Source organism: Tamandua tetradactyla, chromosome 3, assembly GCF_023851605.1.
Source record: "Tamandua tetradactyla isolate mTamTet1 chromosome 3, mTamTet1.pri, whole genome shotgun sequence".
NCBI classification, from domain to species: domain Eukaryota; kingdom Metazoa; phylum Chordata; class Mammalia; order Pilosa; family Myrmecophagidae; genus Tamandua; species Tamandua tetradactyla.
In genome coordinates this window covers 80,028,360-80,048,879 of record NC_135329.1, presented here as the reverse complement: position 1 = coordinate 80,048,879, position 20,520 = coordinate 80,028,360, and the positions used below count along the sequence as shown (strand labels likewise).

The window sequence follows — 20,520 nt, the reverse complement described above, 5'->3', positions numbered from 1 at the left end:
GTCTGAAAATGTTTTAATTTCCCCTCATTTTTGAAGGACAATTTTGCTGGATATAGAATTCTTGGTTGGCAGTTTTTCTCTTTTAGTAACTTAAATATATCATCCCACTGTCTTCTTGCCTCCATCATTTCTGCTGCGAAATCTATGCATAGTCTTATTGGGCTTCCCTTGTATGTGATGGATTGTTTTGCTCTTGCTACTTTCAAGATTCTCTCTTTCTTGTTGACATCTGACATTCTGATTAGTAAGTGTCTTGGAGTATGTCTATTTGCATCTATTCTGTTTGAGGTATGATGCACTTCTTGGATCTGAAATTTTAAGTCCTCCATAACAGTTGGGAAATTTTCAGTGATAATTTCCTCCATTAGTTTTTCTCCTCCTTTTCCCTTCTCTTCTCCTTCTGCGACACCCACAACATGTATATTCATGTGCTTCATATTATCATTCAATTCCCTGAGTCCCTGCTCATATTTTCCATTCTTTTCCCTTTATTTTCTTTTCCTTGTCGGATTTCAGATGTCCCATCCTTCAGTTCACTAATCTTCTGCCTCTTGAAATCTGACATTGCAGGTTTCCATTTTTTCTCATCTCTTCTACTGTGCCTTTCATTCCCCAAAATTCTGTGATTCATTTTCTCAGACTTTCGAAATCTTCTTTTTGTTTCTTCCTTGCCTTCTTTATATCCTCCCTCAATTCACTGATTTGATTTTTGATGGGGTTTTCCATGTCTGTTAGAACATTCTGAATTAATTGCTTCAACTCTTGTATCTCATTTGAATTACTGGTTTGTTCCTTTGACTGGGCCATATCTTCAATTTTCCTAGTATGATTCATTATTTCTTGCCGGCATCTAGGCATTTAATTCCCTTAACTAGTTTATTCTAGAGATTGTCTTCACTTTTTTTAACCTAGGATTTTCTTGCTGGATGGCTTTGCTGTCTGTCTGTTCTCTGACATTCAGTTCAGCTTATTCTGGACCTCCAGCTTAGGTTTTGTTTAACAGATCATAATTTTTCAGTTCTTGTTTTCTTATTTCTTGCCCTGTCTGTATGGCACCTTTTTCCCCCTTTGCAGGGTCTACTTAGGTATTAAAGACCCCAGTCAGATTTTCCCAGTCCAAACTGGCCTCCTCTCAGGAGAAAAGAGTCACCTGTATCAGTTTTCCCTGAGGGTGAGACCCAGCAGGTTGAAAGGCTTTCCTATGAAACCTCTGGACTCTGCATTTTCCCTATCCTGTCCAATATGTGGTGCTTTTCTGCCTGTAGGTTCCTCCAGCATAAGGCGATGTAGTCCCTTTAACTTCAAGAGACTCTCCCTGCTGGGGGCATGGTTGAGACACAGGAGAGGTTGTAGGCTGGCTTTAATTGCTTCACTTTCCCGACCCTGGAGTCTGAATTTCTTGAGGGAGGGAATCCACCTGAGCTGGGCTCCACCTCTGCTGGGGATGGTACAGTCTCCAGACAAACTCTCAAACAAGCTGAATTCTGCCTATGCCTGAGAAGCCTTGGAGTTGTATGCAAAGAGCAGTCAAGCCGTAGAAATACAGCCACAAAAAAGAAAAATCCTTTTCAGAGCAGGACTCCCATTCCTTGGGTTTGCCCATCAAGAGCTTAATTTGGTATGCTGTTTTTTGTATCTCCAGGTCCTATGTACCCCCTCCCTTCCTTCAGGGCCCAGACATTTTCAAGTAGTATGTGCTATCTGATCCAAAAGACCTGTTTCTTTTTTCTTTTTCCGTCAGCCCTGCCCCCTGTGTGCCAGGGCAAAAATCAGCAGCCTCAGCTTTTATTCGAGGTTCAGCTGAGCTGGGGGCCTATTTTTAGTAAGTCAGAATTTGTGAATTAATTCCACAATCGGACCTTGGTTGCACTCAGCCCCTGCTGCTAGTAAAGACCCTTTCCTTTCCCCTCTGGGAAGCAGCCTGTGGGGGAGAGGCACTGGCTGCCACGGCTTGGGGGGGACTCACAGCCAGTCCAGCTTTTCCAGACTGGGGTACGTTGTGTGTCCGGTCATTGATGTAGTCCCAGCAGTTGTTCTGTACTGTCCCTGACTATTTACTAGCTGCTCTGGAGGATGAACTAAATCCCACACCTCACTAAGCTGCCATCTTGGCTCCAGCCCCAAATAATCTCTCTCTAGTATCTTCTCGCCTCTCAACTTCACCTTGTTTAAATGATGCCTGGGACTGCTGCAGACATTCCACAATCCACAGCCCCCAACGTGGGCAAGGGCTCTACAGGGAAGAATGAACCAGCGGTGTAAGTTTCAAACAGGCAACATTTGGTTCCGCATGTGAATGAACACTGGCGGGGGGTTAGGCTTCGGGACTGTGAGCCTGCGCCAGGGAAGGAAGAGAAAATAATTCCTCACCAGCTGTGAGGTCAGAGCAGAGGGCAGTCAAGTCCTTCTTCCAAATATAAGACCCTACTCATTGCAAGACAAACTTACCAATCTAGGTTAAAGAGAAATTCCCACGCCTTGCCCACAGCCATTCCTGCCTACCTGGAACACCAGCACACCCATGTGGGACACGGCCAGGTGTATCTTGGTCCCTTCCCTGTCGGAGGCTAGATGAAATCTGATGCCATACATTTCCAACTTCCGAGCAATTTCGAGCACTTGGAAATCCGACTCTGCAGGAGTTTGGCCCCTGAAATGAAAGGCAACATGATCACGTCACTAAAAACAACCTGGTTTCTAGACAAGACCAGGAAACAAAACAAAACATTAAACCAATAACAGTGGTGTCTTTTAGAGGGTGGAGAGTTCACTGTCTATGAGTTTATCATCTACAATACCATCCCACTGACCACAGACCAAGAAGCCAGCATCAATTTCCTAAAAGGGTCCTCTGTACCTACCAGTTGCCCAGATTTACAGTGACAAACTCCCACAGACCTCACAGGTGGGGACAAAGGTTAATTCAGAGCAAATGAGAGCAACACTACCATAACACTGATGTATGTAACTAAACCCATTTCAACACTTTAAACATTGGGGTATGCTATCTGTGGTGGTTTGAGGCTGTGTGGGCCCCAGAAAAAACATGTTCTTAAACCTCATCCATTCCTGTGGGTGTGAACCCATTGTAAGTAGGACCTTTTGAGGAGGTTACTTCAGTTAATGTGTGACCCACCTCATTCAAGATGGGTCTTAATTCTCTTACTGGAGTCCTTTAAAAGAGAACAAAATTCAAAGGAAGAAAGCCACAGAAGCAAGAGCTGATATCAAGAAAACCAGGAAGAGAAGGGAGAGGCCACAGATGCTGCCATGTGCCTTGCCAGGTGGCAGAGGAATCCAGAATGGCCAGCAGGTCTTCGGGAAGAAAGCATTAAAAGATTTTCTTGGCCTCAAAACTATAAGTGAATATATTCCCATTTCATGTTTTTTGCTTTAAGCAGTCTAGGAAGCAAAAACATTTTGCAATTTCTATCACAAAGATGTAAGAATTTGATACAGATGTTTAATGATTACATTTTAGTCTGTCATCATCAAAACAAAGAACCAATGTGAGGCAAAACTATTTTCCAAGAAGTCTTAATTCTGGAAGTTTTGCTTCTTTGTAAAGTTTCCAAGTGAACATTTTTAAAGTAAGATTTCTACCCTTTTAAGGTAAAGTCCAGAAGCCCCTTGTGGAGAGAAGACTATGAGTGGACCATTAATTTACTGTTTGAAGAAAGTATGTACCTTAGGAAACCTAGGGCATATTTTAGAAATCTTCAGAAGTTGTAAAACCCAATGTGAAGGAGAGCTAGAGTATTCACCTGTTTACTTCTATAAAAACTTCATCATACATCTAGGGAAACACAAGAGACCATTAAGCACCTCCAGCTTTACACTGCCAACTTCCCAATCTTTTCTGCCATCTCCAAGATCTCAAGGAAATGAGGTACAGTTAAGAAAGTCATTTTTCCAAATTCCTCCACAGTAGTTGCCAGGGTGTTCTCAGTGGGTCAAGGAAGGACCTTATCATAGGAAACTGTAAAAAATTTGTCCTGAGTAAAGTAAAGGTAGAATACTATCTTTGCAAAAACCTACACATAGACTGATTGAAAGAGACAACAGGTGTGCACATAAAATTCTGATGTCTCTGGTAGGTAAGGTTATTAATATATTAACAGTGGGGGCTCAGAAGACAGTAGCCTGTACTTGGTGCTTCCCAGGGTTCATGGACCAGAGGAGCTCAGGCTGTCTACCTGTCTATCTATGAGATAGGCCCTTTGACGCCTCCTGCTAGCAGCTTTACAGAGGTTCAGAGCATGTGCCTTTAAGACACAGGCACATACATGCGCATACACACACTCATGCACATGCACACACAGGAGCACACATACATACTTGTATGCACACATACATGTGTACAGGCACACACACTAAGGGGTAGCTCTTCACTCACCTGCATGGGTAAGCATCCCAACACCATTGCTCATAGATGCCGTCACCATCTCCTCATCTCCCCTCTGATGTCCTGAACCTGGCACGCACCCTGACCACTTGCTGAAGCTTCTGCCCTTAGCTTCCCAGGAACTGGTGGTGACCTCAACATTTACCTACCCTGGTGTCATGAGCCCCGGGCCCCAGGTCTCCTCCTCCCCCGGCTGCCTGCCTTAATGTCCCTGGGGGGCTGCCTTCTCCATGCAAGCTCTCCAGCTAAGTTTGTCAGGGTGTGTTCCGCACTTTCCCCTCTTCTCAGACTGCAGCAACCATCTGCTTTGTCAGTCTCACCAGACCACAGCCTCAGTGCCTTCTTCACTCCTGGGCACTGCTGCTGCATAAAGCCAACATGCCCCAGGGCTGTACTTTCTGCCCCTTCTCCAGGTGGCTGGGAAAGGAGGAGCCCTGCCCCGACTCAGAAGTTGACCCTGTTTAGGTGGTGATCTCCTGCAGGCTGGCATGTGACTCAGCTCTGATACTGGGAAAGGAGGTCCTGGCCTCCACCATCATCACCCTTTAGATGAGACACCCAGAATGGCTGCATCCTACTTGCCACAGCCAGAGTAACAAAAGGCAGCAAGGCCAAGGTGCCAGGAGGTTGGAGCCAGTGGCCCAGCAAACCTGGCCTGTGGCTGAGCCTCAGCCTCACAGAGACTGAGGGGTGTCCCAGGTCATCCCTGCCCAGGACAGGGCCTGCATCTCTGCCAGGCAGGTTCAAGGTCACCCAGTACAATGAAGATGCCACCTGGGGGCATTCACAGGATACCTGAGGACACCTGGCCTGGCTCCATAGACACACTGTTCACTACAGCTACCATGCTGGCCCTGTCAGTAATGGGCCCTTTCATCCACTCCGATGCTCAGACCCAGACCATCAGAACCATCCTGGAGCCTCCCCTGACATTCTAAACTCTGCTTCCACCCTCATCTCATCTGCAACAGGTTCTGCCTGCTCTTCCAGCTCATGGACCTCTGCTCTTTGTCTTTATGGCGTGTGCCATAATTCACAGCCACATAACTGCCACAAAGCCAGCACATAAAAGGCCCTCTAAGTACCTGAGAGTGGGACATGTGTGAAGACTACCCACGGTCCCCCCAGGTAAGGACAAAGTGAGATTGCTGGAACGACTCCCGTCAGTTAGCTCTCTCCGTGGTGAATCCGAGCGTCCAACAGCTTCTGCCACACTCTCCAGCTACCAGGGCCCTTGCAGCCCTCTTCTTGGTTGGGTCTCTTCAAACCCCTCCTCCTAGGGTACCCTTTCTCAAAGTTCCTTTCACTTCAACCCAGAAAAATGCACAACTGCCAAATTTTGGAGAAACAAAAACAGTCAAAGAGTATGATTGGCAGTGAAAGTAAGCACAAGCCTGTTTGGGACATCATTTATTCTGTTCCACCACAGATCCGTGCTTCCAGTTATGATGTGGACAGCTCGTGCAGTACCACATAAGTCACAGAACACTTCTTACATCTTATTTACTCAGTAAAAAAGCTTGTGCATGAAGAGATGCTCAATGTCACACATCAAAAAAGATATGGGAACTGAAACCACAGTGAGGTACTATGCCACACCCGCTAGGACAGCTGCCCTGTCAAAAAGTAAATGTTAGTGAGAAGGAGGTACGCGTGGACATTGCTGGCGAGAATGTAAAATTGTCAGCTGCTGTAGAAAGCCATTTGGTGGCTCTGCAGAGTTACACATGGAATCACCACATGTCCTGGCAATCCTACTTCAAAGAACTGAGAGGAGGGATTCAAACAGGCATTTGTCCCTTGATGTTCATAGCAGCATTATTCACGAAAACCATGAGTGTCCATCAACAGATGAATGGACAGACAAAATGAAATATTATTCATCTGTAAAAAGGAATAAAGTTCTGTTTCATATGAAATATGGATGAACTGTGAAGATATCATGTTGAGTGAAGTAAGCCAGACACACAGGGACAAGCACTGTATGAATTCATTGATATGAATTACTTAAAGTAAGAAAATTCATACTGAAGAAAAGAGAACAGTGGTTACCAGGGGTGGGGATGGGGGAATGGGGAATTGTTGCTTAATGGGTGCAGAGTCTCTGTTTGGGATATGAAAACACAGTGGAAATAGTGGTGTAGAACATACAACATTATCAAGGTATGCAACATCACAGAGTTGTTCATCTGAAAAGGGTTTAAACTGACTGTACACTATGTATGGCCTGTATGTGTGTGAAGATTTGTCAATAAAAATATATATATTAAAAAAAAGGGGGTTTAAATGATTTCCGTTAGGTGTGTTTTACCAAGTATGAATGGATAGAGTAATGGTTTATGCGTGTGTAGACAGCTGCCTGGTGTCTACCCTAGGACTGCCCTGGCCCTCTGCAGTAGCCCTGTGGTGGCAGTTTCTGTGGGGAGGGGCCCAGCCAGGCACACTGCTCCATCACCCCTGCGGCCCAGTGGGCACCAGTGGACTCACATGTGCTTGCGATGGAACTCCAGGATCTTCTCGAGTGCGTGCCCCTGGCCTGGCAAGTACTTGTGGGCTTGGAGGTGCTCCCGGTCTAGCACTTCATCGTAATCTCCTATTTCCGCTGGGATGAGGGAATGAATATAATTTCAATTTTAAATAAAGTAAAATGTAAGTGTCTATGTGGGCAAATACATAAAGTAAAGGTAAATATATATATTGTAAATCAATAGCAAAATAATGTATCTCTAAACATGAGATTTTGAAATTAATTTTTCCAAATATTTTATGCCATTAAAAGGCAACTGAGGGCCATGCAAGTGGTGAAGTGATTTCTTCTAACTTTGGCGGTACAGCTCAAGAGGCTCTGGGGAGGTTTGGGTCAAGCCAGGGGTCTCACATGAGGGCTGATTATTAAACTTTTTGACACAGCTGTCATGGTCAGGTTCATGTGTCAACTTGGCCAGGTGGTGGTACCTTTTTGTCTGGTTGGGCAAGTGCTGGCCTGTCTGTTGCTATGAGGACATTTCATAGAATTAAAACATGATCACATCAGCTGCATCCACAGCTGATTCCATTTGTAATCACCCAAGGGGAGTGTCTTCTGCAATGAGTGATGCTTAATCTAATCACCGGAAGTCTTTTAAAGAGGATTCAGAAGAGACAGGCCCTCTTCTTGCTTTGGCTGGTGAGACTCTCCTGTGGAGTTCATTCAGACCCTCCAAAGAAGTCATCAACTTCACAGCCTGACCAATGGATTTTGGACTCTACATTCCCATGGTTATGTGAGACACTTTCATAAATTTTCTATTTATGGATATTTCCTGTTGATTCATTCTGTTTCTCTAGAGAACCTTAACTAATATAACTTGGTACCAGGAGTTGTTCTTAAGAAATAGAATCTTAAAAATGGGTTTTTACGATTGATTTTCTACTCTGACTGGACTCAAAGGCACTAAGGACTCTGATTCCTGTAATCAGAATGATACTGCCAATCCATGGGGTGAGCTGGCAAAAGAGATAGTCAAAATATCACCATTCGATTCTTCTAACGCTTTGCTTATATGAAGCCAGGCTCTGGGAGTTAATGTTTTTGACACCCTTAAGGAGTTTTGTAGAAACAGGAGTTATAGAGATGTTGGCTGGTGGTTGTTAGATACACTGCATACATTGATGAATGAGAGGGATGAGCTTAAGGCTTCAAATGAGAAGCTTACGTGCCATTTGACAGATGTAAACATTTCTATGAGTGTTCTGAAGGAAAATCTTATTTCCTATAGCCACAGACTTGAGATCTCTGAAAATTAGACTTAGAATCTTATTGGTAGAGTAGCAACTTTACAGCATAAACTGAAATCTCAATCTTGCATGGTGTCTGCCGTTAAAGTGAGGGCATTGATTGCAAAGGAGTGGGACCCTGAAAAACGGGATGGCAACATATGGATTGATAATGAATGATGTCCATGGTGAGGTTGAAACCCTATGTCATGCTGAGTCTTCTCTTGATAACCCTGTAATAGTCTGCTCTGAGGACACAGCTGCCCCATCTCCAGATTGCCTTGAGGATTTGGCCACCCAACCTCCTTCTGAAGGGATTAGCCCTAGAGTGATTAATCCTGTTTCACCAGATGAAATTGCAAATGAATGCCCTTAAGCAAATGGCTTGGAAGATACTTCTAATTCTTTTCATGACCCATCCCCACCACCCCTTATTTCTTCCAGACCTATAACTAGACTAAAGTTCCAACAGGCCCCTAAAGCTGAGGTACAAAGTATCACACACGAGGAGGTATGTTATACTCCAAAAGAACTATGTGAGTTTCCAATTTATATAGACAGAAATCAGGGGAATATGTGTGGCAATGGATTTTAAGATTGTGGGATAATGGTGGGAGGAATATAAGGATGGATCAAACTGAATTTATTGATATGGGCCCACTAAGCAGAGATTCTGCATTCAATGTTATAGCTCAAGGGGTTAGAAAAGGCATTAATAGTTTGTTTGGATGGTTGTTTGAAACATGGATCAAAAGGAAGCTGACATTACCTGAGGTTGAAATGCCAGAACTGTGCTGGTATAATGTAGATGACAGGATCCAGAGGCTTAGAGAGACTATGGAATGTTAGAGTGGATTTATCATGCAAAGCCTGCTCTTACACCCCAAGTATGTTCGGAGGATGCACCTTTTACAAGAACTGTGAGAAATAAACTTGTGAGACTAGTGCCATCATCCCTGAAGAGCTCTATAGCTGCCCTTCTCTGCAGGTCAGATATTACTGTGGGAACTGCTGTTACTAAGCTGGAATCCTTAAACATAATGGGGATGACCAGATCCCGAATTGGCAGAAGCCAGGTGGCAGCACTTAATCGCCAAAGACAGGGTTTAGATGTGGCTATTATAATAGACAGCAAATTCAACACAGGAGTCAAAACAATCTGACGCGCAGAGATTTGTGGCATTGGCTAGTAAATTATGGGATACCTAGAAGTACAATAGATGGGCAGTCTATTAAATTCTTCTTTGAGCTGTATAAACAAGAGTTTTAGGTCAAGTGAACAGAAGTCTAATTTGAATTACAAAAACGCAGAGTCACAGCCCCTTAATCAATTTCCAGAACTGAGACAGTTTACAGACCCAAGGCCTCTTGAATGAAGAGGAAGCCAGGTCCCTTTGGGGGAGAATCCTTTTATATTGCTGCAAATTTATACTGTTAATCTTCCTCCAAGCCTTCCCCAAGGAGACTGACAGCCTTTTACCAGGAGGTAAAAACTGTGCACTGGGGAAAAAGAAATGATCAGATATAAGAGACTGCTTCAGAAGTGACATTAATTCCAGGGGACCCAAAACATCACTCTGGTGCACCAGTGAGCACGGAGGTTTATGGAGGTCAGGTGATCGATGGAGTTTTAGCTCAGGTCCATCTCACAGTGGGCCCAGTGACCCATTCTGTTGTTATTTCCCCAGTTCCAGAATGCATAATTGGCATACACATACTGAGTAACTGGCTGAATCCCCACACTGGTTCTCTAACTCGTTGGAGTGAGGGCCATTATGATGGGAAAGGTTAAGTGGAAGCCACCAGAACTACCCCTACCTAGCAAAATAGTAAATCAGAAGCATGCCATATTCCTGGAGGGATTGCAGAGATTATTTCCACTTTTAAGGACTTGAAGGATACAGGGGTGGTGATTCCCATCACATCCCCATTCAACTCTCCTATTTGGCCTGTGCAGAAAACAGATGGGTCTTGGAGGATGACAGTGGATTATTGTAACCTCAACCAGGTGGTAACTCCAATTGCAACTCCTGTTCCAGATGTAGTATCATTGCTTGAGCAAATCAATATATCTCCTGTGGCAAATGCTTTTATCTCAATAGCTGTTAGTAGGGACCACCAGAAATAGTTTGCTTTCAGCTGGCAAGGTCAGCAATATACTTTCATGTCCTACCTCAGGGGTATATCAACTCTCCAGCTCTATGTCATAATCTTGTCTGCAAGGACCTTGATTGTTTCTCTCTCCCACAAGACATCACACTGGTCCACTGTATTGATGATATCATGTTGATTGGACCTAGGGAGCAAGAAGTAGCAACTACTTCTAGACTTTTTGGTAAGACATTTCTGTGTCAGAGGATGGGAGATAAATCCAACAAAAATACAGGGGCCTTCCACCTCAGTGAAATTTCTAGGTATCCAGTGGTGTGGGGCACGCCGAGATATCCCTTCTAAGGTGAAGGGTAAGTTGCTGCATCTTGCCCCTCCCAAGACCAAAAAAGAGGTACAACGCCTAGTTGGTCTCTTTGGATTTTTGTGACAACATATTCCTCATTTGGGTGTGCTACTCTGGTCCATTTATTGAGTGACCAGAAAAGCTGCTAATTTTGAACAAGAGGAGGCTCTGCAACAGGTCCAGGCTGCTGTACAGGCTGCTCTGCCACTTGGGCCATATGATCCAGCAGATCCAATGGTGCTGGAAGTGTCAGTGGCAAATAGAGATGCTGTCTGGAGCCTTTGGCAGGCCCCTATAGGAGAATCACAATGCAGACCCTTAGGATTTTAGAGTAAAGCCTTACCATCTGCTGCAGATAACTACTCTCCTTTTCAGAAACAGCTTTTGGCCTGCTACTGGCCTTAGTAGAGAGTGAATGCTTAACGATGGGCCACCAAGTTACCATGAGACCTGAGTTGTCTATCATGAGCTGGGTGTTGTCTGACCCACCAAGCTATTAAGTTGGGCATGCACAACAGCACTCTATTGTAAAATGGAAATGGTATATATGAGATAGGGCCAGAGCAGGTCCTGAAGGCACAAGTAAGTTACATGAGGAAGTGGCCCAAATGCCCATGTCTCCACTTCTCCTACATTACCTTCTCTTTCCCAGACAAGAGCTATGGCCTCTTGGGGAGTTCCTTACAGTGAATTAACTGAGGAAGAGAAAACTTGAGCCTGGTTTACAAATGGTTTGGCATGATATGCAGCTCTCACCCAAAAGTGGACAGCTACACACTATAACCCCTTTCTGTGTCCTTGAAGGACAGTGGTGAGGGGAAATCCTCCCAGTGGGCAGAACTTCGAGCAGTGCACCTGGTTGTTCAGTTTGCTTGGAAGGAGAACTGGCCAGAGGTGCACTTGTATACTGACTCATGGGCTGTTGCTGATGGCTTGGCTGGATGGTCAGGGACTTGCAAAGACCATAATTGGAAAATTGATGACAAAGAGGTCTGGGGAAGAGGTATGTGGATAGACCTTTCTGAGTGGGCTAAAAACATGAAGATGCTTGTGTCCTATGTGAATGTGCACCAGAGGGTGACTTCAGTAGAGGAAGGTTTTAATAATCAAGTGGATAAGATTCTGTGGATACCAGTCAGCCTCTTTCCCCAAGAACTCCTGTCATTGCCCAATGGGCTCATAAACTAAGTGGTCATGGTGGTAGGGATGGAGATTATGCATGGGCTCAGCAGCATGGACTGCCAGTCACCAAGGCTGACCTGGCTACAGCCACTGCTGAGTGCCCAATCTGCCAGCAGCAGAGACCCATACTCAGCCCCCAATATGGACGGCTGATCATTTCCCAAGGTGACCAGCTGGCTACATGGTGGCAGGTTGATTACAATGGACCACTCCCTTCATGGAAAGGGCAACGATTTGTTCTAACTAGAATAGACATATACTCTGGATATGGGTTTGCTTTCCCTGCATGCAATGCTTCTGCCAAAACTACCATTCGTGGGCTTACAGAATGCCTTATCCATCGTCATGGTATTCCACACAGCATTGCTTCTGATCAAGGAAGACACTTCACAGCAAATGAAGTATGGGAATGGGCACATGCTCATGGAATCCTCTAGTCTCACCATGTTCCCCATCATCCAGAAGCAGCTGGATTGATAGAACGGTGGAATGCCCTTCTGAAAACTCAATTATGGTGCCAATTAGGTGGCAATACCTTGAAGGGCTGGGGTAATGTTCTCCAGGAAGCTGTGTATGCTCTGAATCAGCGTCCACTGTATGGTGCTGTTTCTCCCATAGCCAGGATCCATGGGTCCAGGAACCAAGGAGTGGATATGGCAGTGGCACCACTCACTATCACTCCTAGTGATCCACTAGGAAAATTTTTGCTTCCGGTCCCTGCGACCCTGAGCTCTGCTGGTCTACAGGTTTTAGTTCCAAAAGGAGGAGTACTTCCACCAGGAGAAATAACAATGATTCTGCTGAACTGGAATCTAAGACTGTGACCCAGTCACTTTGGGCTACTCATGCCCCTGGATCAACAAGCCAAGAAGGGGATTACATTACTGGCTGAGGTGACTGACCCTATCAGGGGGAAATAGGACTGTAACTATACAGTGGAGGTAAAGAAGAGTTTTTCTGGAATACAGGAGATTGTACTACCATGCACTGTGATTAAAATCAATGGAAAACTGCAACAACCCAATCCAGGCAGGACTATCAGTGGATCTGAAACTTCAGGAATGAAGGTTTGTGTCACCCTACCAGGCAAAGAACCACAGCCAGCTGAAGTGCCTGCTGAGGGTAAAGGGAACATGGACTGGGTAGTGGAAGAAGGCAATGATAAATATGAACCATGAACCACTTGATCAGTTACAAAAACGAGGACTATAATGCTGTTTTGTTCATGTTATACTATTAAAGTTGTAAGATGTCAAGTTTAAGAACGAATATTATCCAAGGACTTGCACCCTATTCTGGGGAGATTTAATGTGTTTCCTGTTACATGCAGGACAGTTGAGTATTGTTAGTGTGGAAAAAAATCGTGTCTTTTATCATTTTCTATTTAGAAATTAGGTATGGTTTAAGGTGATGAGTATAGCTGCCAAGTTTACAAGGGGTGGACTGTCATGGTCAGGTTCATGTGTCAACTTGGCCAGGTGGTGGTACCTGTTTGTCTGGTTGGGCAAGTGCTGGACTGTCTGTGGCTATGAGGACATTTCATAGAATTAAATCATGATCACATCGGCTGCATCCACAGCTGATTCCATTTGTAATCAGCCAAGGGGAGTGTCTTCTGCAATGAGTGATGCTTAATTTAATCACTGGGAGCCTTTTAAGGAGGATTCAGAAGAGAGAGGCTCCTCTTCTTGCTTTGGCCAGTGAGCCTCTCCCGTGGAGTTCATCCTGACCCTCCATTGGAGTCGTCAAATTCACAGCCTGTCCTATGGATTTTGGACTCTATGTTCCCACGGTTACGTGAGACCTTTTATAAACTTTATATTTATGGATATTTCCTGTTGATTCTGTTTCTCCAGAGAGCCCTAACTAATACAAGACCTTACATACAAGTTGCCTCAGGACTATCATAAACAGTTTTTTATTTTATCTGTTTTTAGGAGAATGTATCTTAAATTATTTTTTCCTTCAGGACCTCTCAAATTTCATTAAAAATGTCACTTTCTAATTTCATTTATTTTAAGGCTACAGATGTTTTAGAAACAGTAGTAAAGCCCAGTTATTTTAAGCAATGTTCTTTTGTCTTGGAACAAATCTCATTCCCTTGGAAAAGCTGAGGGGATAGTGTAGGTACCCTTTGCCCCATGAACCACTCCGGAGCTAGCTGCCAGTGTGAGGCCTATTTGCCATGGGTAGGACCCATGAAACTGCAAATTAACCCATTTCTGGTGAGTTCCTAAAATTTTCTGACACCCATTGTATTGTATACTTCCTGCATCTCAATTTCAGAAACACTGGCTCTGTACTAGGAAGCTATATCCCAGCCTCCCCCTTCCTAAAGCCTAACACACACAGCTTCACCTGCCAGAACCACTGCTTCTTATGTTTCCAACCATTTATTTCTGAATCACTCTTTATATACTCCCGAGTCTGTTTTTGCTCTGTGTGAAACACTGAAGAAATGTTTTTTTCCCCTCAAGACTCAATGCCTAACTGACTGGACAGGATCAGAACCCTGACCCCTTCAGAAGGTGCTGAGAGCGTGTTTTACACTCTGGTTCTAGATTGGGGGTGTGCTGCCAGTTAAACGTATGAGAGGCAGTACCCACAAAACCAACGCACCTACAGATTTCAGCCCCTACCTGTGCTTCTTAGGTGGAGACTATTTGGCTGAATGAGCCCTACTTTATAGAAGTTAATCTTCAGCATATCAAAAACTGAAATGAAAGGGAACATCCCCTTTGATCACGCTCACAAATGATGCATGTGCCCCGGCGAGCGGAAGGCACAGTACCTGGCAGGCAGAGGTACTCACACTGCAGAAGGTGCGCGGCAAGAAGGGCAGCGGTGGTCTCATTGCAGGTCAGGCGCTCCTCCAGCAAGTCCCTCTTGAGTTGCAAGGCAAACAAGTACCTGGAAGGGCATGCGAGCGTCACAGAGGCCAACTTTGAGCGCTCAGTGAACACAACACAAACCCTGCCACAGAGCTGGTGGCACACAGCCCCGTCAGCAGGCGGAGGGGGATGCCATGGGGACAGCGAGCACAGTGCCTGCCAGGAACTGTGGCAGTGGGCCACAAAGGGCCTTTCACGTAGCAGGCCGTTTCTAACCAAAGGTCAGATGACAAATGAGTTCAGCAGAGCCGAGTCACGCACACAGGGAAAACACATAGTGCTCAGCACATAAACAGCACTCAAATGATAACAATAAAAAGGGGAGAATAGCCTCTGTAGGACCCATGTACCCACAGATGATACTATCTGGGGCAATGCTTTCAAGGAGGAAGCTTACAGTTCCTATTTCTTCCACTACAATCACAATTTGGGATCAAACAGACACATCCTATTAAGACACAGTTCAAAATGTGATGTAACATTTTTCAAGACTGATACTTTTCAGTCTCAGCTAGGGTCCGAGAAATAGGCATTTTGGAACACTTTGGTGAGAATGCAGTCAGAAGCTGGGTCAAAGTACTGGTGTCCTCAGTTCTTCACCAACAAAATACAACTGAATGTTTACTCTGTTCCAGACACTGTTCTTGGAGCTGGAAACATAATGGTGGACACAACAAATTTCCTGTCCTTGTTGGAGTTTACATTCTAGTGCAAACTATTAAAATTCATTACATTCTTTTAAAACTTATAAATGGGCATGCCCTTTAAATCAGTATTTCTATTTCTATGAGTTTTTCCTGCAGAAATGCTCCCTTCAGTTCACAGACATGAGGACAAGGCTTTTATTTGCAGCATGTAATAGAGAAAAATTGGAAATAATCTCAATATGCAGAAGGGTTGAATAAATTAGGATACAGCCATTTATACTAACATAGAAAGATGTCCATAGTGGGGGGTGGTGGGAATCGACCTACATTCAATATGCACAGTTTGAAATCTTATGTCTCTGTGTACATTGGTATGCGTTCACATGCAAGATTCACACCCAGCTGTGAACACTAACCCAGGGAGCAGGCAGCCAAGGGGAACTTCCAATTTTCACCCTTTTTATCCTACCTAGCTTCATTAAAATTTTTTCTTCTTTTACAACAAGCATGCACTTCTTAAATAGATAATTTAAAATTACTTATTTTAAATTAAAGATAGGAGGGAATAACCATGAAACTGACTTCCAGAACAAGCCCTAAGATGGAGCGCAGGCCTCAGCAGGTAGCCTTGGGTCACCCACAGCTCTAACCACCACTGCCCAGGCTATGCACTCACAAGCCATTCCCTCAAAAGGAACCTTTTCCCAAAACGTGAGGCATCTCATCCTTTTAGGGCCAGTTCTGTGTCCTCTCATGAAAACATCTTCTGACCTCCTGAGTTCAGTTTCTCACTGAAAAACAAAGGAGGGCAGCTAATGTGAACTGCCTTTTAATGAAAGGTTCACAAGGTATCTGGGATCCATTTATGAATCAACCCTCTGCCAAAAGGTGATTTTCACCACCTCTACCACTACAACCATGCTGCCCTAGTTCTTTTTTCTTTTTTGGGGGGTGCATGGTCAAGGAATTGAACGTGGGTCTCCAGCATGGAAGGAGAACATTCTACCACTGAACCACCTGTGCATCCTTGTCCTAGTTCTTCTTTATCTTACTTCTAACCTTGGGTTCTGACTAGGTTTCTAGGTTGGTCCTTTATTCTTATTATAAAATCAATACAGGTATGGACATGATGAAACACCAGTAATATTTTCTTTCAGTCACTTCTGCAAAGAATCAACACTGAATTCAAAAGAGCAGCATGAGCTAAACCTGCCGTTCCCAAGGATTTCAAGCAGGCACAGCCGCCTCTGCTCACTTGCCACGCCCCTACCACCCCATTTTTATTCTCAATTTGTAGCATATGCCCTTCTGTCAAATCCTATTCATACATTTTTTTGTGTATGAGTTAAATGTCAAAACGCTTCCTTTAACTTCTGTGTTTATTACGCTTTTTATGGGTTTAATGGGCTCATTCATTAAAAAAATTTATCCTCAGTACCTGGAAAACCAGGTTCTGTGGAGGAGGAAGAGGACGGCAGGACCCTGCAGACAGCCCCCAGCCAAGGAGGGCTCTTTACCTTGTATACTCTTCCTGCAACTGGCCGGGGTCAGGTGGGAAAAACTTCACGGCCAGGCGAAGCACTGCATTCTTTGGTCCTGTGAAAGAAGAATGTTAAACTTCACAAATAAAGTCAACCTCCACATGAAGACTGAAAAATACTCAATCTTAAAAATCTCTTTTCCTATATATTACAGTGTACCTGACTAGTGCTTTCAAATGGAATATTAATGGAAACCTTTTCAAATAAGACAGTACTCAGGAATTTTGTACACATGACATTATAATTCCTATGTACTGGTAACACATATCAAAGAATTTTTTTTCTTATAAAATTTTTGATGTTTCCTAGAGTTTTTTTTTTTTTTTTAATATTTTTACTGACAAATCTTGACAGACACAGTCTATCTACAGCATACAATCAATGGCTCACAATATCATCACATAGTTGTTTTCATTACCATGATCATTTTTAGAACATTTGCATCATTCCAGAAAGAGAAATAAAAAGAAAAAAGAGAAACTCATACATCTTATATACCTTATTTCTCCCTCTCATTGACCACTAATATTTCAATCTATCTGTTTTTTTTTTCTACCCCTTATCCCCCCCAGTATTTATTTATTTATTTTTCCTTATTTTTATATTTGTCTGCTTTTATCCTGGATAAAAGGAGCATCAGACACAAGGTGTTCACAAACACACGATCACACTGTAAAAGCTATATAGTTATACAGTCATCTTCAAGAATCAAGGTTACTGGAACACAGTTAAACAGTTTCAGGTACTTCCCTGTAGCCACTCCAGTGCACCATAAACTAAAAAGGGATATCTATATAATGCATAATAAGAATAAGCTCTAGGATAACCTTTTGACTGTCTGAAATTTCTTAGCCACTGAAACTTTGTTTCATTTCTCTTTTCCTGTTTTGGTCAAGAAAGCTTTCTCAATCTCATGATGCTGGTTCCTGGCTCATTCCAGAAGTCCTGTCCCACGTTGCCAGGGAGATTTACACTCCTAGGATTCGTGTGCCATGTAGTGGGGAGGGCAGGGAGTTCACCTGCTGAGCTGGCTTAGAGAGAGAGGCCACTTCTGAGCACAAAAGAGGTCTTTGGGGGTGACTCTTAGGCATAATTCTAAATTGACTTAGCTTTTCCTTTGTGGCAATAAATTTCACAGGGGCAAGCCCTAAGACTGTGGACTCACCCTACTGTTTTGATTGTCAGAAATATCAGGAATTTTCCAAATGGGGAAGCTGAATATTTCCTTCTTTCTCCCTAGTCCCCCAAGGGGACTTTGCAAATCCTTTTTTTTTTTGTATGTTGTATGGTGGGGTCACATTTCATTCTTTTTCCATATGAGTATCCCATTATTGCAGCACCATTTGTTCAATTTTATTTGTTTTTTACTGGTTTCGTTGTTTGTTTGGGAAGTACGTGGGCCAGGAATTGAACCTGAGTCTCCCGCATGGCAGGCAAGACTTCTACCAGTGAACTACCCTCGCACTCCCCTGCAAATCCTCTTATTCTCTGCTGAAAAATCTCTGGAATATTTCAGGGCATCACACTAACCTGTACAAATCAACAAGATTTCACGTTATTCAAATTTCCATGTAAATTACGGTGTTCAAGTAAATCAAAGACAATTTTAAAACCTTTTGCAATAAGCAGAGATTATTATTCATGAAAAATCCTAAGATCAAGTGGGAAGTTAGCACACTAAAATTTTAAAATATATTCTTGTCCCTCTTTATGACCATAAAATAACTAAAAATGTATTTACACTATTAGGCATAATAAAAAGGATGTTTTTTGAAATCCTTTTGTATACTTTAGTGAAGTAAAAATGTTATCACTACCTATTATAGTGGGTAAAGAATTAGAACAATCTGATTACTGTAAAGAAAAGGCATGCAATTCATCAGATGATCTGATTATCTTAGTTTTATGAAATTTTAAAACAATTTAAAAACAAAATTAGCCATGCAATTTTCACAAAAATAGATAAGAGGAGCTATTTTGTTAAATGCTCTGGCAACCTCACACATACTTCCGCACACACTTTGTGCATGAATCTGGGTGACTACTGACTTCATCCTATACCATTCCATAAGAATAAGAAGCATTACTATAAGGCATAATGAAAAAATTTAGGAGTCTTAACAAAAATAATTGTTTATGATTAAAATTATGGTTGTGATTATAGAACAGTACTAGTCTTAAGAGAGGAATCTCAATATCTTTTCAAAATCTAGAGTAAAATCACATATTTATTTTTATATATGGTGTAAAAATTAAGCATATTTTGTTTCTTCCAAATTTTAAGCCAAGTAAACTAAAACTATCTGTGGTAAATTTACTACCCCTTCATACCATAGTTCAAAACCCAACAGTCACATGACTTCCAAGTTTACCAGCTGTTGGGGTCACTTTCCTGCTGTCCCCACAGATTGGTGATAATGGACATGTGATCATGTCTTGAATTTGAACATTCATGAACAAAGTACCTTAAACGAACACAATTTTGAGGTTAAAAAAGTACTTACTTCGTACTTGTTTAATGATGGGTTTCATAGGTTCAAGCCAAACCTAAAGAGGATTTAAGAGATAAAACCCATTAAATAATTTCTCTATTAATAAATGTCATAAAATACAAAATATTTATAATTTAAAGAAATGTTTACTGCAGGACTACTTTGCCCCTCCACCCTGTATATACACGTCAAATTCGGAATAAAGTTAACTGTAAGAGAGGCACAGTGGCACCAGTTGCAGGAAGTGTGGTGTGATATTAAAAGGCTTGTGATGCTGGCTATCCCCTCAGACAAGGTGCAGTTAAGGCTGAGGAAAGAATGGGCATTGATAATTATCCTGGGGACCTCTGTTCAGCTAAACAAACTTGGTATATACTCCATCTGTAAACAACTTGATGAGTGGGCTTCCTCATAAAGGTGGTGCTGTTTCATCAGAGCAGATGAACTAGGGGAGAACACCGCCATGCGACTGGGGGATTGGAAACATGAGGCAGAGTTCTAACATGCAATGTATCTTCTTAACTGATGGGTTGACTTAAGTTTCCTTACGACAGCATATAAAAGTTCAAGCTCCATGCTTTTAAAGGCTACCTCTATTAAGTCAAATGAGGCATAACCAATTTAGTAAAATCATTTGTTCAAAGTCCAGTTTCAACAATTATCAGGCACTGCTTTCATAACTTATGAAAAAAGGGTATTCTTGGCACACGTACTGAAAGGACAGAAGAAATCTAGGAAGCTATAAATTCAGGCTTAGAATAAAGAAAATGCATTGCCTACAGCTTTAAACACACAACATTTCACCAGCACATCTTTGATAATAAGCAATGTGCCAACTGTAAAATATCTTGCTTACAGCATTACAGTGGGGCCTGAGGGTTCTGGGTACCAGAAACCCTGTGAATGCTCTATATTGCCCAGGGCATTTCCCAGAACATCTTGGAAGCAGCTTCTGCTCACCCAGTAGGATTGGACATTCTGGAACTCCAAGCCGAAGTAGTCTGATTCTATCACATTGAGACGCTGCCAAAGTTGGGTCAGTAACTCCTGGCCATTGCATTTGGGCTGAGAGAAGGTGAAAAAAACACAAGGAGGACTGAAGGACTTTAAACAACAAAGATTTATGAAAACCATGGCATGAACTACTCTCC

The 20,520-nt window shown here is 43.0% G+C and overlaps 1 protein-coding gene across 3 annotated transcripts in view; it reads right to left on the bottom strand.

The window, feature by feature from the left end:
- FARP2 (FERM, ARH/RhoGEF and pleckstrin domain protein 2) overlaps positions 1-20,520 on the bottom strand; it is a 175,038-nt gene that overhangs the window by 91,214 nt on the left and 63,304 nt on the right. For all 3 annotated transcript variants that reach the window (XM_077153349.1, XM_077153350.1, XM_077153351.1), the window contains 6 exons: positions 20,330-20,434; positions 19,382-19,424; positions 16,854-16,932; positions 14,611-14,708; positions 6,893-7,007; positions 2,503-2,650 (listed from right to left, as the gene is read on the bottom strand). In XM_077153349.1, coding sequence (XP_077009464.1) covers positions 2,503-2,650; positions 6,893-7,007; positions 14,611-14,708; positions 16,854-16,932; positions 19,382-19,424; positions 20,330-20,434 — 588 coding nt within the window. The remainder of the gene's footprint in view (positions 1-2,502; positions 2,651-6,892; positions 7,008-14,610; positions 14,709-16,853; positions 16,933-19,381; positions 19,425-20,329; positions 20,435-20,520) is intronic.